Genomic DNA, 12,732 nt, shown 5'->3' with positions numbered 1-12,732 from the left:
AGCACTCTCCTGGCACCTAGCAGCACCCATGCTTGCCTCACCTAGCAGATGGGAGAAGCAAATACAATCATCCTGAAGGGCAAGGAGGTTCTGTGTTGGTCAGGGTACCAGCAGCAGTTCAGGGGAAACAGAACTACTTCAAACCCATCTGCAGTTAACACCAGCATAACCCTGCTGTGACTGCTTTCCTTCAGTACCCTCCCTCCCCCACCCCAGAACAGGTAGAACAAACACTCCCAGTCGCAACCTTCTTCACCTTCACTTAGTTTTGTCTTTAATTGTGCATGTTTTTCCAACCACACAACATTTCTACAGCATCTTTACACTATCCACCACCTCACACTTCAGCAGTTCCAAGTTTCTCCAGTTAGCTGCTGGTGTCACACTGCAAGTGTCTCATTCTCTTTCCTACAGGAAAGACAGTCAGGTGTGTGCCACTGGACTTAGAAAGATGGCAAGGTGTCCAAGAGACTCAAGAAATGTAATCAAAGCTTACACTCACCATGGAAGTCAAATCAATTTTGAAAAGACATTTGTTATTTGGTTTTACATCAAAGACTTATGCTCAGGCATCTGCAACTGGATCCCCAGCACCCGTACTCGTCAAGGCTCAGATGAAGTTACAGGCTTGCAAGCTTTAACTGCATTTTCAGTTTTACAGAAGTCACATTTATAGTCAGACCCCCCACCATTAGTTAATATCAGAACTCTGATACTGATCTGAGCCAGTGAAAAAACTATCAAAACCCCAATTAAAACCTCTACAGTATTAAATGTTTCTTTTAAAAAAACCAAACTCAACAACTATTTGATTACCCAAGAACATTAACAAAGATTTGAAGCAAAAGCCTGTGCATGACTGACAAAACCCTTGCGTAAAGCGAATTCACAATTAACAATATACCCTGAAAGAATGTTCCCTGAAAGGGATCATCAAATCAGAAAGGGTAAGCAGATAAAGCAGAAGAAACAGATCTAAGTCTATAAGGCTATATGGGATTGCTACAGGCCACACACAAACTTAGGTCAACACTCAAAAGTATAAAGTTCCATTTTTTATCCTCCTCACTTCATCAGGAGGTCAATTGGTCAACACATGGATGAAATGCATTACTAAGTCTAATACTTGAAAAAATAACTTTTACAGGAACAAAATTACTCAAAGCTCACTTTTTAAGCTTAAACTGAATAGCGCGGGGCATGAAATTCTTTTAAACATTCATTTGGAAAATGAAGAGACCATGAACAGCTTGGAAATATACTTTACACTGCTGGACCTGAGCACCTTAGGCAGCCTCTTTGCCATTCATCCTTGCTTACCATAGTACAGACCACTCTGGTTTGGCCTTTAGCTATATCATGTCATTTGCATAACTCAAAACTAAGGGTACTCTCTTCTCAGGTGGTGTTCTCCCAGTCTAAGTCTCCTGCGAGATATCACTTAATTCAGCACTAAAATGCTTTCTGAACACAAGGGAGTACTTGCTTTTGTCACATTTTAAAGCAAGGGAAGGGTAGCAGATGGAGCCACCACAAAGCAGTTGTTATTAATCCAGATGAGGTGAGGGCAGTTGGTTCACCCACCCTCAGATCCAGGAAGATTTCTGGCACTGCTGCAGGCCTGCAGGTCCAGCCCAGTGCAAGGCTGGCAGCCCAACTACTTACAGGCTGAAATAAAGAAACAAGTTGAGTTGAGTACTGCTCTGCCCTCTCCCATGGCACCCGGGGCTGGAGTTCTCAACACCCAGGGGTAAGGCTTACAGTACCCAAGTCCAAACTTTGTTCCTCTCCAACACTTGCTTTCTCTTTCTATGTACCAGTGAAGACTGTTGCCAAAAGCAGTTCATGGTTCTTCAACCATACCACAAAAAGGATTGCATTTCTCAGAAATTCTCCATGAAGTTCCTCTACTGACTGCTTGTAGCTATTGTAACAAAACACTAGACAATACATTAAAAAATGTATTTCAATTGTTTGACAACCATGGTCTTTCAAACTGAAAACCTAGCTGGTCTGGTAATATGCCAATCCAAATGCTCTATACTACATTGAAAGTTTAACTAATGTGTTTCACACGCCCAAAGTTTCAACACTTTTCCTGTGCCATGCTAGAGAGCCTGCCACATTACTCACTGAGAAGGTGCATTCCTTTTCATACTCACAAAACACTATGAGCTGTTCCTCATTACTGTAATTCCTTTGATTTAAGGGCCAGGCAGGGGTAACAAATTCTGCTGGTCGGGGGCAGGGGTTGGGCTGTTTGGGGTTTTTTTTTCCTTTTTTATATTTATTTTTATATGAATAACAACAACAGAAATAAAAATACTATCATGAAGTCAAGAGTCAAACCAAATTAAAAGACAACAAAAAATTAATACTTTACACTTCAGGTCTATCCCCTATCAGTCATATCTTGTAAGGCTTATGATGCTTACACAGTTTGCTGTTGGTTAGAGTACTGTATTGTTATATATAGGAGCACACGAAAGCCAGTTTTAGTCAAAAATTTCTTGCATCCCCATTTAAAAAAGAAAAAATTAAATTCATTAAAGTCCTGCAGACAAAGACTCTGCCTGTGAATAATCCTCAGGCCTGCAGAGCACAGAACTGCTGAAACACAGCCAGTATGTGGTGGTCCAGTTCAGCTGTAAACAGGAGGTTCTCTAGAGTGACCATGTACTGCTGGATTATCTGGTGATGCTGTCAGAGAAAAAAATAGAAACAGAACACAAAATTTTATAGTTTGTAATTATCTACATATAAGAACAGAGAAGTCGAGACATGCAAGTCAAATGTTGTCATGAAAATTATTAAGCATATCTCACTTCTGGACAAGAAAAGCATAATGCAGAGCTACTACTGATTTGCAAGAAGAAAGTGTTAAAATCATGTCTTGAGAAGCACTGTGCTCCCTCTAGCTCTTCACCCCTGGACTCTAAATTGTGTGCAGGATGCCATGCAACTGCAGAGACACCTGAGGAGAATCACATTTGTTTTCCTCTGAAGCCACTTCTACTACTAGGGAAGGGTTCAGCCCAGGAAAGAATTAATACCACCAGTCCCATTCTTCAACGTAGCTTCTGCTCACACTGGTTTCTATTACTATCACTTTTATCCAACCACCTGTGCTTGCTACTGGATTTAATACAGAGCCAAGAATACAAGAAAATTTATTAGACAATTACACATCTTTTTACAAGGAATTTCCAAACATCTAAATCCACCTATTTAAGAGATATCTTCCAGTACTCTTCTTCGCTCACAGCTTTGCCTTACTATAAACACACAGTTGAGAGGAGCTCATGCAAATTCATGATCACATCTCGGTATCTTTCTGTGTGGGAATTAATCCAGGATCAGCCATTCCACCACTCTTTGGCAGACATGTGGCCGGAAGCAGGGGTACGACCGCCCCCTTCCCTGGCCTGCCGAGGAGATGTGGTGCTGCCACCTGCTGCTTCTCCCCTGGAGTGCTCAGCCCTCCAGACACAAAGCTATCCAACTACCCAGTCTATCCTGCACCTCCCGCCCACCGCCTTCCAACCCGGGAAGCGAAACCTACCTGCAGGAAGATCTGCTGCAACCTCTCTATACAGCTCTTGTACCACGGTGTAAATACATCAATTCCACCAGTCTCACAGCGCACTAGGTGCTCAGTTAACAACATAATGAAACGCTGCAGGAGAGAAAAAAAGACCCAAAACACCACCACTTATTTTGTCTTGTCAAATGAAAGCAAAATCTTAAATTCAGGTAAAAGGGGTATGGGGGATAGAAGCTTTAATAATTCTCACATTGCTATTCATTTTCCTTGGCTAACACTGAATTTAGTAAGCAAATAAAATCCAGTTTACCTTCCTGTTGCTCAGGAAAGGATGCGAGCAGAACCTGTTCCCAAGTACTTGAGAATAGATCGTGCTCAGAAAGTTTTTGCAGGGTGATGACCTGGATTGACTTTAAACTGTAGTAAAACCATCAACCCCTTCCCATATCTTATTCCAAGAAGATGTCTGAGATACAAGTGACACTGCAAGTTTACAAATCTGGTAACTTTAAAGCCCAAAAGTGGGGTAAGACGTTCCCTGTTACCTGGAATATAACAAGGAACAGATTCTTCTGCTCACTCTGGGCTGACTCTACTTTCTCCTGCAAACGCTCAATCTGCTCCTCTAGAGGCCCATCCTCCCGATCACTGCTTCGGTCGTCATCATCATCATCATCATCACTGTCTCGCTGTAAATAACAACACAAAACTAAGCAGCAACCTGGCTACCTGTGGATACAGTTAAAGCCCTTCACTTGCCCATGTGAAAAGGCCAGCAGAGCAACTGAAGAGTAGCCACTGAAGCTGCTCTGTAGCTTGGTAGGACATTTGAAAGACATTTACTTTGAATATAATTCAGGAAAGAAAGTTGGAATGTCAATATGGAAGAGTCCTGGAAATAAACCTACTTAAAAAAAATAATCCGTATTTCAGAGAAACAAGAGCAAACTTAAAAGATTTACTTGTACTCTATTAGTGGCAACACAGTAAAAGTACTGACCTTATCATTACCAGATAATGAACTGCTTAGCAAAAAAAAAAAAAAAAAAAAAATTAAAAAAATCTAATGTAAAAGAACTGAGAATTATGTGCAAGAACTGCAATGAATTTGGTTGGCTAGCACAAAGGGACAGATAATGGTGATAAGGAGAATACTCCCTGTATTAATAATCAAAAAAATGGTCTCAGATTAGGAAAGGGTCAGCACAGAAACCAAACTATTAACTAGGAACAGGTATGTCCAAATTGCCTCAAAATCAAACCAAACCAACAAAGAACACAAATATGCATAAGAATCACACTTGGGAGCTGAGGTAATGAAGCCTTAAAGAGGACTACAAAGGAGAGACGGAAGAATCTCATGTATTAAAGTACACACAAATACAGCTATTCCTTCAGTCTCATAGGATTTTTTCTGTGAAAAATTACTCATAAATCCACAGCTTAACACTTCAAATATTTGTAAAAGCAGCATATGCAACTTGTGACAAATACAGGCCCATGTGATAATTCACCCAGTGCACAGCAAATGAAACTCAGAATCGAAACAGTTGAAGCTCTGAATCAGCATAAAAAATAAAAACAACTTAACCAGAACAAGTGAAAATTTAATTTTATTCTTTCCATAGGAACTTGTTTTTTACCCATCTGTAGACTTTTCCTGAACATAAAATGCTAAAGGATCAATAGGACCTAAGAGAAAGCATGTGAGCCTTGGACTCATTCCATAGTTAATCCAATTCATGCTGGGGACATAAAAACTTGATGGCTTACTTCCTCTAAAAGGAATGGTCATCAGCCTGCAGAACTACTCACTTGCATATAAATGGTTCTTCCTGACACAATACTCTTTCAAGGTACTCAATAATAAAGAGCTAGAGCAAGAGACAAGTACAGAAATGAAATCACTGGTATATTTGTTTAAAGATATCAGAGTAGCTCTTTGCCTCACAGTAAGATCAATTACTGCATCTTGGTATTCAATAATCACAGGCATTTATTAACTGCTAATCAATGCAGACTGAGGATGGAAGCAACTAGGATAGCTGTGGCTGGGAGCAAAGGAAACAAGATGGAGGGGCTGGGATGAACCTACCCTGGCACACTGATCTTTCAATAGAAACTTCTGGAAAAATTACTGATTTGTGCAGGTTTCTTCAAAAAGCATCAGCAGTTCTCTGCAGCTCTCAAACACATCTATAAGCTGACTTCTTTCTATCACAACTAAGTAGTGCACTCTGACAAGTTTTCTTGGGCTCTGTCTTTTGCAGCTGCCACAGAAAACACTCTCTCACCCCATTTTATGGTCCAACTTGGAACAACAGAACACAAGAGCAGCTGCCTGTCATGAGTCTGTTGTATACAGTAACCCAGATCATGCAAAGTTGTTCAGAAAAATAAGATGGAAGAAGAAAGTGACAGACAGATGCCAGTGTCAGAATCCAGCAGCATCCATCAGAAGAACAGTAACAGCCAACTTTTCAATAGCAAATAGCTGTTTCCGTGCACTTCTGCATGGAAGCCACAAGAGTACTCTTTGATAGCACTTGCTATGAATAATTTGTAACTGTTCTATTGTTATCTAAGTAAAGTAAGTGGAATCAAGAGTAAAAAGCAAATTTAAGATATACTCATACTGGGAAAGAAACCTTCAAGAGCGTTCTTGAGCAGAGCAAATGCGTAAGAATTCACAGAAAGATTTTCCTGAATTCTCAGGGTACAGCTACCAGTTGAAAGGCGGACTGAAAACAGGCCTCCAGGTTTTGATGTCCTGGTGCTCTAGATGACCATATCTCAGCAGATGTGCTCCTGATAAACATATTTATTCAGTCCTTCCCCAAACCAACTGTGCATCAGTCTGGCAGCACAAAGGTTTGTATGAATTAGAGTTCAATAATTTAAAATTACAAACAAATCACTCACTCTTTTGTGCTGCCTGGCCAATCTTGCCTTAGTCTCCTCCAGCTCTTTGTGAATCTTCAAAACATGCTTATTCATCTTACGAATTGTGGAATGTAAGATCTCCCAGATATAAAACCTAGGAAAGACAAAAAGCTCAAAATACTAAAGCACACACTATTCCAAGACAGAAAACTAAACGTAGTTTCTCATAGAAAAACATCTCTGGGAGAATTAAAAACACTTAGCATTTTCTACAACATGTACTAGAGTGAGCTAACACACTGCATATAGAAAAGCATACTTCTAATGTAAACAAGCTTAAATATATTTTCTTTCCTATTTTTGCAGTACACTTCCAAACTAGCATTTCATTTCACACCCATACTGCAAGACTGCCAACATCAAACTGACTTCTCAGACCAAATACTTCTCTCCTCAATAAGCAATGTATCAATGGTGGTAAAAGTCACACACCTCAACCAAAGACCAGGATCATACTGAGCTAGCAGCTACCTAACACACAGCAACAGACTCTGCCTTGAAATAGTTTCAGTGTCCTTCTGCTTTGGCAGGCTTAGAGACTACTTGCAGTACTACAGTCCTGCACTGTCATGTAAACATTCATACCCTGACTCAGAAAAACGCTGAAGTTTGTATTTTGCAGAAGTAGAAAAAGGTGAACTGTTTTTGTAGACTAAATTATGTACTGGCCACTTAAAATAGTACTTCAGACACATGTAACAACCCCGGGTAAATTCTTGTTACCTAGTAAAGTCATGTGCAAGCTCTGAAGAGAAGATCCAGTTTGCTACTGCAGCACAGTCAACAATTTGTGTCCGAATCATCTTGTCCACAAGCACAGCAATCATCTGTATTTTGTGAAAGACACGATAGTCATTCAAAGAATAAGAGTCCTTGTGCAATCTGGGTAAAGTATTCCAGCCTCAGATAAACCAGAGATGGCTCGATTCAACTACATTAGTGATATTACTGGGTAATTTAAAATACTTCAAGAGGCTGGGTAGTCTAGTCTAAAGTGGATGAAATTAGGGCATCAATTGCACAGAGCACTGCAATTTTATTTAACAACCTTTTCTACTTATTGTGGAAGTGATGCATCACTCTTTGTTAACATACTTCAATCCAAAAGCAAAAACTACTATTTGCAATTGAGGCATTAGAGACTCAAGTCATGATACTTGACATCAAAATACTCAAACCACTGCACATATACACATCAGATCACCGTAAGGAAGCTACTGTCAGCCAACATTCTTGAACTGCAACAGCCTTCAAATGTGACAGTAAGCTCTTCTCTACAGGAATGATTCCTTTCAGGACTGAATGCTGTGTAGTGAATATAAGTGCTACAGGCACTTCCATGATTCTGGAGAGATTGCAAGCAAACTGCAGGCAACTGCAGAGAGGAGTTTCTGACTAAAGCAGTTGCAAGCTGTTCAGAAAAAAGGCTTATCTTAGTAACTCATGTGCTTGAATGCCACAGTATCCAAGAGCCACAGCCTGCACTGTACTTATCCTTACAACCACCCATTGTCAAATAAGGAAGTGTAACAACACTCCTTTTAAGGAAGAAAATTAAAATAACTGAATGAATCATACAGAAGACTCAGCACTCAACTTTGAAGTCCCAGGATAGCACCATGTGCTCTATTTATCTTTCTGTATTGCTAGGAAGAATTTCTGATGACTTAGCCTGATGTTCAAGAAACACAGACCTAGAATTTTGGGAGAACATTTCACCTCAAGGTTTCCATTTGTAAAGTCACCACTGCAACCTTACTTAAGAGGTCCAAGGACTACTGACTCCTATTGCTAATTCCTACCTGCAGCATAAATACCTCATAGGCACTACATCCCTTGTGAAAACTGCTGACAATCTGAACCAAATCAGGGATGGAAGTAGGGTGAGTGGCATGAAAACAGACTCCAGACTAGAGTACTGCTGTCCAGGCACCATTTCCTCTGTGTGCCAGGACAGCTGTGGACTCAGAGAACAAAGGATTGACCAGAAGCAGAAGACTGAACTGCAGTAAATGTAGGAGAGGAAAATTTAAGTTCCATGAACAAGTAGTACAGCAGGCCTTTGTAACTTCTGCACTTGATATTTTTTAAAGCAATCTTGATTTATTAATAAAATTCTAACATGACTGCTTAAGTCTGGGTTTGAAACCTCCATCTCGGTCAGGTCATGCTGCAATACAAAGGAACAAAGGGGAATAGGATATGGATATCAGATTGCAGCAATGTAATAAGAAGTAGGTCAGACTGTAACTGTCACATTTTCAAGGTCAGTAATTTGGGTAGGAAGTTTAATATATTAAAAATTCCTTCCTTTTTATGTTTCCACTGTACTTAGAAGGGAGGTGACATCTAGCATAGGTATCTTGTAGATGCTCAGTTTTCTCCCCAGGGAATGGGCCACAGGTCCAGCAGCAGATATAAGGATTACCCCCTGTTCTCAGCAGCAACACTTCTGAAAGTCTGGCCTATGTGGCTGTGAGGTAGTCTACTTTCAAGCACATGTAAGCAATACATGAAATAATTAATGCAGGCAAATTCAGCTTGAGTTTCTTATTGACTTCTATTTATAGAAGAATGACAGCTGAGGGAGGAAACAACTGCTGTGAAGACACTGAACAACTTAAACAACCGAATCATTTCCATAGATCTTTTGGGGTGTTATTTCCTCTAGCTCAAGAATTAACATAATCATGGTACTGTCAGACTGATCTGTTCTGAACAGCCACTGACTGCAGGTCTCTTCTATCTGCCCACACAAAATGGTGATTTCAACATGAGTGTTGCAGAATAACTTATGGCTTTCAGTACTAATTAAAAAAAAATCAACAACCAACCCCCCGAAAAAAAAAACAACCTAAAAACCAAGCCTGCTTTTGAAGAGATATACACCTTATTTCAATGTACACATTTATAGTTTCCAATTTTGAACAGAAAGATGATTTTAGCAAAAGTTCCTCTCTTGTATGACAAGTAGCATAGTACGAAACCAGGCAGAACAACAGCCTTTGTCCTCCTTCCACAATGAACTCTGAGGAAAGAGGGGCCTTACTGGTGCTATATATTTTATGTCCAGCTTTCATTTTAGGCACTAGTAACAACAGTAAGTACAATTTTAACTTTCCTTCAAAAATTTTACAATAAATGAGTTATTTCTATAGGCTATAAAGCAAGTTGTAGTGTTTTTTATTAAATACAACCTCTGCGAGTTCAAATTGACACATTTACTTGACATTGCAACCTCTTACCTGTGGATGATTCTTCCAAACTTCATATACAACCCTCAGAACATGAAGTTTCCCCTCATCACTTTCAGCAAGTGTTTTGAAGACTTCATGAAACCTTTTAAAAGATGTTAAGTAATCAGTGGAGGGACTGGGATCATGTCAAAATAGCAGTAGAAAAGAGCCAACTGGTTTAGATTAGCCAAAAGAACATTTTGTTACTATCTGCAGCAATTCTGAAGCAAGTATTCCCTGAAAAATGTAACAATCCTGAGCCAAAACTGGCCAGAGACATAATAGCTTCTAAAACCAACTTAAAACTTAGTGGTGAATTTACTGCTAAGGCTGAGCTACACTTCTCATACTCTCAGAAGACGGGGGTGCTTTCATGCTTCATGCTTACCTATGCACAGCTGGAGCAAAATTTGCCACCTTCTGAGCCTTAGGCCTTCCCCTTGATACACGTTTCCATACTTTAGACACCTAATCTGTCTCCTTTTGAAGGAATAGCAGCACTCACAACCCAACTTACTGTACTAAAACTATAAAGCTTTAAGCTTTTTGATCTCATGGCTGCCACTGTTGGTGTGCCACGGTGAAAAATACCATGGCTCTAAATACTCACATCACCCTGCCCTCTTGTACTGCTGATTGCAGGTTGCTAACTATAGCTTTGTGTCAACATCGCCTCTATGAAGCTCCCAGGTGCACACTTTAACAGCTTTATGTATCTTTAAGAACAGACAGAAATATAACTCATCAAGATGCACGTGACTACCTTGCATTTATCAAAACCCCTTGAGAGCAACCCCAAACCAGAGAGGATTAAAACCTAGTTATTTTAGTTCATTGTGCTTAATAAGCTGCAGTTTTTAAAGCGTTTATTAAGCATATATTTAAACAATACACTCTAAATTATTTTAGAATAGATTTTACTGTGCCTTCCTAGATAAGTTTTTTTACAAAGCAGACAGCTTTGAAATTACATGTTTTCCTCATTTTTAATACACAGGTAACTGTTGTAGTCATAGTTATAGTACAACATATTGCAGTGGGAGATACCCAGTCACTCAAATGTAAGGAGAAACCCTTGCTATTCACCACAGTCAGCAAATGAGAAATTCTAAAATGAAGCAGTATTCTAACTTGTCTCATTTGTTTGACTTATATCCAGTGTCTGTAATGCACAAATTTCAGTTAATTCTGTTCACATATATGTGAATTAACCTAGCACTTAAACTACCACAAATTAAGTAGTTAGTTCTCCTAATCACATTGCTGAAGCTCACATTCCACTTCTGCTGTGTTTCACTACCAGAATTAAGCAGTTCTGTAAGTCCCAGAATAGTGCACTTACTTTGCCAGGGCACTGAAGGAGTGGCTGAAAGACTTTGCAGCTAGATGGAGCAGAGTCTGAACAAAGACTTCTATTTTCAGAGGATTGAAGGTAAATCCTTCATCTGCAAGTTATTTAAAATTAAAACTGTAAGTAATTCGTGTAGAGCATATAAACTACTCACAAAACTATAGAGATAAATTACAAGTTATTTCATTAAAAAAAAAAACCAAAGGGTTTCATCAACAGTGTTTTGCAAGGCGGAACAAGGAGCTAGCAGAGTTTCCAAAATGTGATCTCTGTAGGTCCCATTTTATCATGGAGAAAATGTCCAGAAAGAACTTCTGGTCAGTGAAGAAGCTACCAAAGACACAGCCACCCTATCAACATGTAATAGCACTGATGGACAGCAGCAGAGAAAGACAGTAAAGGAAACTGCAGAGCTGAAGGTCTGGCAGACTACAAAGAAGGGAGAGGGGATGAGGAGAGAGGAAGGAAAGGGTGATTACGGTACAGAGGCTGGCTCCGTGGGAGAAGGGTCCAGCATGCATTCATAGCAAACATGGTACTAAGGGTGAGTGACACAAAGTCCCCTCTTGCAATTACAGCTATCTGCAGCTGAAGACAGACAGGAGGGAGAACACTCACTGGTGTGTGATGCCTAAAGCAAACCAGGAAACATAACACTGGATCCCAGGAAAAAAAATCCCCCCAAAAACACAACAAAGCAAACAAAAACCCCAGCCAGACCATTGCTACCATTTGTGTAACAGTACACTTGCAAATGTTGAAGCTATCCCCACTATAAAGATCACTCCATAATTCTCCAGCTCACACTTCCTCTCACCCCCTACAACACACAGGCTTTAGGAATCAAAGCTGTCTGTGGCTACAATGGTAGAAAAAACATGAGTGGTGACTCATTGTGAGTCTGTATGTATGGAGTACTACAGTCAGCATGCTGGCTATCTTATCTTGTGGGACTGCACCAAGGGGAGGGAAGCTCTCAAACAGGGCACAAGCACTGAATCTCAGTTGCGAGGGTAACAGCATGAACAGCACCCTCACTAAGGCAAAGGAAATGGTGTATCTTTTCATGTTCCCTCCGTAATCAGAAGAAAACACATCTCAGTCATCTATGAAGAAAAACAAGCCTGCCTCTGCGTGCAGGATGTTTACAACAAACCCTAACAATGGTGTATTATTTCCATTTACTGATAAACTGAACCCAACCATCAGGGAAAAAGCACACAGCTCTGTTAACCACCACACCCATAGCTCCACAGATGGCACATCAGTCCACAGAGAAAAGAAATTACAGCCTGCCAAAGACTAACATCTTACCATCATCATCATCCTGGTTTGGATTAGGTACATCTTTTAAAATGCTGAAGATTTCATCATTACTGGCCTTGTTTTTAATTGCAATTGTTAAACAGAGTGCCACAGAATATCCTGGAAGAGACCCTAAACAAAAGCAGAGAGGTCAAAAATATGTAGCATACTGCCACCATTTTGAACAGGAGGAACTGAAAAAGGAGGGCTTTCGGACTCTTGGGGGGAGGAACACAAAGGGAGGGATCTATTCCCTCCCACTTCCTGCCATACTCTAAAGATCCAGAAAGCCGGCAGCTCCTCCCCCTTTTTTCCTCCCACTTCCTGCGGGTTCCTGCTGGCTATGTTGCTGT

General features: G+C 40.2%; 1 protein-coding gene across 1 annotated transcript in view; it reads right to left on the bottom strand.

Moving 5' to 3' along the window:
- Positions 1-243: 243 nt before the first annotated feature.
- Positions 244-12,732, bottom strand: part of NCBP1 (nuclear cap binding protein subunit 1) — a 34,390-nt gene continuing 21,901 nt past the window's right edge. Inside the window, exons 16-23 of the mRNA XM_030467658.1 lie at positions 12,389-12,511; positions 11,066-11,168; positions 9,733-9,826; positions 7,211-7,314; positions 6,467-6,581; positions 4,090-4,233; positions 3,563-3,676; positions 244-2,700 (exon numbers count right to left, since the gene is read on the bottom strand). Of these exons, the coding sequence (XP_030323518.1) occupies positions 2,587-2,700; positions 3,563-3,676; positions 4,090-4,233; positions 6,467-6,581; positions 7,211-7,314; positions 9,733-9,826; positions 11,066-11,168; positions 12,389-12,511 (911 nt within the window). The 3' untranslated portion in view covers positions 244-2,586. The remainder of the gene's footprint in view (positions 2,701-3,562; positions 3,677-4,089; positions 4,234-6,466; positions 6,582-7,210; positions 7,315-9,732; positions 9,827-11,065; positions 11,169-12,388; positions 12,512-12,732) is intronic.

Source organism: Calypte anna, chromosome Z, assembly GCF_003957555.1.
Source record: "Calypte anna isolate BGI_N300 chromosome Z, bCalAnn1_v1.p, whole genome shotgun sequence".
NCBI lineage: Eukaryota > Metazoa > Chordata > Aves > Apodiformes > Trochilidae > Calypte > Calypte anna.
Note: the sequence above shows the minus strand (reverse complement) of the source record. Positions and strands in the feature narration are given on the sequence as shown.